At 46.3% G+C, this 5,292-nt stretch overlaps 1 protein-coding gene across 1 annotated transcript; it reads right to left on the bottom strand.

Annotated features, from left to right (window-relative positions):
• Positions 1-645: 645 nt before the first annotated feature.
• Positions 646-4,599, bottom strand: LOC148039536 (uncharacterized). The gene is made up of 2 exons (XM_087691709.1): positions 3,263-4,599; positions 646-2,092 (listed from the first exon to the last, which is right to left on the bottom strand). Exons 1-2 carry the CDS (start codon positions 4,575-4,577, stop codon positions 1,725-1,727), a joined length of 1,683 nt encoding a protein of 560 aa, XP_087547835.1. The 5' UTR covers positions 4,578-4,599; the 3' UTR covers positions 646-1,724.
• Between the last annotated feature and the right edge of the window lie 693 nt (positions 4,600-5,292).

Consider the following 5,292-nt stretch of genomic DNA (forward strand, 5'->3'; position numbering starts at 1 on the left):
CCGCTTCCTGTTGTACTAGTTCATTTTGCTAGTTTCCACTTATCAATATTTCACTTGCTTGAATAGAAGTTAAAGCATGCTAATCATCGCATACAATCCTTTAGGAAATTTCTTTCAAAGCAATAGCTTGAATGTTACAACACCCTTCTGAGGGGTTGTATTGCCTTCAAAGTTCGAAGGGTTGTTTTCGTGAATTTACTCCAAACATGGATAGGATTATGAGAACTTAAGAGAGTGACAATATGGCCTTCTGATTTTGTGACAAGGGTATTCAGGATTAACAAGAGACAATCAAGGGTCGGAGCCCAGAGCTCTTCCAAATAAGAACTTGGAGTACCCTTCAAATTCTAGCGCCGAGATGCTGTATGTGATAATATGATCCATAGTCGGACTAGAAGGTTTCAAAGAATCCCTGGAAGATCAACGCTTTTTTGTCGTCAGTTTGTCAGGAGCAGTTACGTGAGAGGCAAATGTGGAAGCAATGTGAGTTTCAAAAATCCTTATTAAAAAAGCGCACAAACTGAGGAAGAGACAAGCATTTTAGCACTTAAGATAGAGTTTGCGCGAGAGAGCAATGCGAATAATAAGGTATTAATGGAGTAATGAGGGGAAAGATCAGTTACATAATCATCTCTGACAGTCTGCATCGGTGTAGCAAACTTATGTATAATGATTTCACATACACGTGAAAGCTCTCTCTCTCTCTCAAACTGCTCCACGAAAGACAAAGGGGAAAAGGAAAAAAGGACAGTCTGCATTGTAGGAAAGCTTTGATACTCTAGCGAAACCGCTCCGCAACAGAACACACATAACCTAACATTAAAAATAAGCTTCCAAACAAGTCCACTCTTTTCTGTTTTTTCCTCCTTTTCGTGTTTTCGTGTACGTCACTCACATTTTTGAAGCTGGTTATATATATATCTTCTTCTCGACTTGTCTGATTCTTCTCAGAGTTGCATTAATATATGATGGATTGATGGATAGGCCCGTCCATGCATACATATCATGACTCATGACCCTCACATTTCTGCAGCATCGGGCCAAATATTTAGCTGCCTGACAAAAGAAGCGTGTGACGATCTCCGATACGCACACTTACATGACAACGAGGGCTGATGCAGTACAGTACAGCCTCTTATGGTCGGGTTAGTCAGTCGGAGCTCTCCACTGAATGGATTTTGATTAACAGTGATTGATCATAATCACAGATTTCATGCCAGTAGCATATATTTGGATGGGGGAAGTAGCTTGCATTCTCAATCAGTGTATATGGTTACATGACAAAGCCGCCATCATGGGATTCAGTCAAATGTCGAGTTGTCTGACAGTGTCAATATAAGCTTATAACTTGTTCCATGATTAATTTTACAACATACTCTCGAGTGAACTCTCGAGTCAATGGAGTCTCAAATGCCTGAAAGTAACTCAAAATTGAAAACTGTCGTTTAACAATCTCCCCCTCAAAATTAACCTACCTCGTAAAATTACATATCACAGGAAGAACTTATTTGCTGTGCTTCAGCTCTTTGCTGCACCAGATCTTCAATAATAAAAATGGCAGGCCACAAGAAAACTCTGTAATAATAAAGGCTGCACTGCACCTCTTCTCCTGGAAGCTGTCAGCACTGATTAGCCTGTCATTGATGTACTTTTCCATATGCAGGCATAATGATTGGAGTGCTGATCATTTCTTTGGATTATAAGCTAGGACTGGAACGATCCTTCTAGAAAGGGCCAGACATGCTGGTTTCCTTCCCCCCTAGAAGGGCACTCCCTGCAGGAGTCCCATAGATTCCTGCAAGGTCCATCAGCTGGCTCGCTGAGCTGAAGGGTGTGCTTCTCTCGCCCAGCTGCAGCTCATGAGTGGCACTCGAAGCTGCAGGAACTGCGTGATGATCTGTAGGCACACTGATCACCTTGTTGATGTCGCCCTGATCATACAGCAAGCCTTTGAAAATGTGGTTCCCAATCTTCACTACCGTTGTATAGGCGTATTCATCCTGCCCATCGCTCACTCCTGTCACCTTCACGCACTTGAAAATTGCATGTGCCCTAAATTCTGAGGGCAGTGTTCCTCTGAACTTTGATGCATCTGCAGATTTGAAGGATCATAGTAGCATTAGCCCCCCTCTCTCTCTCTCTCTCTCTCTCTCTCTCTCTCTCTCTCTCTCGTGCGTGCATGCATGCTTCTATCTATGCATGCAACGTATGTTGCACACGTACACATAGACATACATACAATATCTATTACCGTACATACATTCATACATACATATATCTCTATTAATATATATACACGCTCTCTAGACTAACCAACTAACTAACTATATATACATACATACATACATACATACATACATACATATATATCTCTACGTATGCATGCATGTATGTATGTCCTACATGTATGTAGCTATGTATATGTTGTGTATGCATGCATGTATTTTATCGTCAATTTTTAAAAGACCACGTAAAGTGCCACCCCCCGGCTCTTTAGGTATATATATTTGTGTGTATGCATCTAAGTGACACTCAGTATATATATGTATGTCTGGACATTTTGCTCCGTTGTCACACATAGGTCTGAGACCATTGACCTTATGTGTATGGATAGAAGCTCTCGAGTTCATGGATACTCTGATTAGACGTCATAAACTGCCAAGCAAATGTATTCAATGAATCGCATCCCATCTGATGTCCAAGGTTTTAACATCGGCGTTAGCTCTGTTACAGTAAGTTCTAATCGCTCCAACTCTCCCAGAGAGAGTTATATTCATATGCTTCATAAAGGCTCTTCATGGAAACACTGCAACATATGGCTAGCAGCAAGTTCCAGAATGCCATACATTGTATGTACATGCAAGTCCACTGTTATGGACAGAAGCAGCTCATTTTTGAGTATTGAAGCAAAAGTAAGATGACTCAGCTTAACGAGACTGATAGTTCCTGCAATTTCAGTGGCTTGAAATTCAGACAAAGATCCGCATTGTAATCTTTTGCCCTATCTTGATGCAGTTGTGTGATTTACACCCCAAGGGAACCCTACTTTCTGGACCGGACACGACTTAAACAAGCATGCAGACAATTCAGACTCTGCATCATTAATAAAGTGAGTCTAAGTACAATGCACATATATCTGAGAGAATATAGGTTCACCGCTGCACAAATGCAAAGCAGAAAGCTGTCCAGCCTAATATTAACCAAGTAATAGAAATGCATGTGTGTGTACGAGAGACAGATTTAGGTTACACCATAGAATTACCTTGTTCCGGTAAGAAATCAGAACTGCCAGGCGGAGTGTCAGTAGAAGGGGAAGTGTAGGAGCTGGTGGCAGCTCTTCCAGTTGTCGCAGCAGCAGCAGCACTAGAGCTGATGTTGGTCGCTGCCACCATCATGTCCGCCGCTGCCACACCCTGCAGAACTAGTGTGCGAGCCCTCTTGGACCTGGGCAGATGATGGCCAGACACCATAGCTGCGATTTCAGCTTGCTGCCTCTCACGCCGCTTCGCTGCAGGCACCCAAGTGCTCTTTACATGAGTTGGGCAGTCGAACCCACGGCTTTTGCAGCATGTCCTACACCTTGTGTGTAGGCAGCTCTTCTTGGCTTGATTTCCACAGTCCTTGCAGGCCACAGAGCCCTCAGAACTAGACTTGTGCTGAGGCCTAAAGTGTCTCATCATCTGCTGTTGCCGTTGCAATTGAGCTAGATCTGAATGTTGTTGCTGAAGTTGATGGTGATGATGAAGTTGTTGCTCTTGTTGATGGTGAGGCTGATGATGGTGGCTGGGTTCCTCAGCTTCCGATGATCTTGCTTGATGATGATCAATGGAGTGAGGTGTGCTCAAAATCTCTCCTCCCATAGCTGCCTGCTGCACAGCACTTGCAGCAGCAGCTCCTTCTCCCTTAGAGGAATGGTCCAGAATGGCAATGCTAGAAGTTCCTGTTGCTGGCCTGTGTCTGGTTGGATTGATGATGCCCACAGGCGGCGGCCATGCCAGCTCGGCGAGTGGTTTACACTGATCGTCGTGCACTCTGCCCACCACAGTGGCTAATGGCAAGGCCTCCTCCGCATCATCATTCTCTTCGCGCTCATCATCGTTCTCATGAGTGGTACTGCCATCATGATGATGAACGCGAGCTGAGCCTTGATCAGTCCCAACAAAAGCCACAAACGCCGGGCGAGCCGCTACGGCCGCATGATGACCGCTTATTAGATTGGTTTGATCCTCATCTGATCTTCTGCCAGGATTACTACCACTAGTACTCATGCTGCCAGTGGTTGTGAGGCGATGGCCATATGAGCTGACTGGGAAGTCCTCGGAGCTGAGTCCTCGACTGGAGAACAGCTGGTACTGGCGACCGTAGCAGCTGGCCGAGTTCGCCGCCTGATCATGCGCCGCCAGTAAAGCGAGCTCATGATTACTACCACCGAGAAGGGAAGGGCTGAATGCTGTGATCAAACCGGGGTTGCTAGCCAGGTTACCCGAGGAAGGCCGCGGCTCGTGCTCGGCGGTGGCTGCAGCAGCATCGAAGGAATGGTGATAAACGTTATATGCACTGGCGGATTGCTGTGGCATGAGGGATGCAGGTGACGACGATGGAGTGGGTCTGCTGCCGTGATCCCACGAGAGGATGCTGCCGCCATGGCAGACCTGAGCTTGGTGATGATGTTGATGATGATGATGATGGTGATGAGCTGGAACTGTTTCTGATAAGGAGGCCGTCGACGGGAGCTGCTGGTGCTGCTGTTTCTCATGATGATGATGGGCCTGCGCTCCTGCTCCGGAGCTGGAGGAGGGCCGTCCACCATTGAAGCCGAGAGAGAAGTCTCTCTCTTTGAGGCTACTAATCCTGTCTTGCAGGCTCAGCGAGGCAGCCAACGCCCACTGATCAGCTGAGCCGCCTCCAGCCACGGCTGCCAAACTTCTCTCTCTCTCTCTCTCTCTCTCTCTCTCTCTCTCTCTCTCTGCGCCTCTCTCTGCCTGGCTATTCCAGCTCTGCTACACCCTCCACACGCCCGTGGATGCTCTTCCGCATAGCCGCAGCCCTCGATACCCTACCCTATGTACCTATTGCACGTCTACTCGAGTCATCGTGCTGCTCACAAGGTCTCCGTGGCCCATAGCTTGTCTATACATTCCTAGAGCTAATTCTTCCGCACGAGCAGCAGCCGCAGCTACTAGATGTGATCATCTAAAGCTGCCGAATCAGTGCAGCTACCTATCTTTTAGTCATGATATGCCTCATGTGTAGAAGACGCAAAATCTATTGAATCATATCCAGCTAGAGAGA

This window comes from Lygodium microphyllum, chromosome 2, assembly GCF_053477565.2.
Source record: "Lygodium microphyllum isolate KBCC chromosome 2, Lygodium_microphyllum_v1.1.10, whole genome shotgun sequence".
NCBI classification, from domain to species: Eukaryota; Viridiplantae; Streptophyta; class Polypodiopsida; order Schizaeales; family Lygodiaceae; genus Lygodium; species Lygodium microphyllum.

What these genes read in the sequence shown, in the direction of transcription:
- LOC148039536 (XM_087691709.1), bottom strand. Translation starts at nt 4,577, where the DNA reads ATGCCACAGCAATCCGCCAGTGCATATAACGTTTATCACCATTCCTTC. An exon ending in TGATTTCTTACCGGAACAAG is followed by an intron (nt 2,093 to 3,262) that starts GTAATTCTATGG and finishes TCAAATCTGCAG; the next exon opens with ATGCATCAAAGTTCAGAGGA.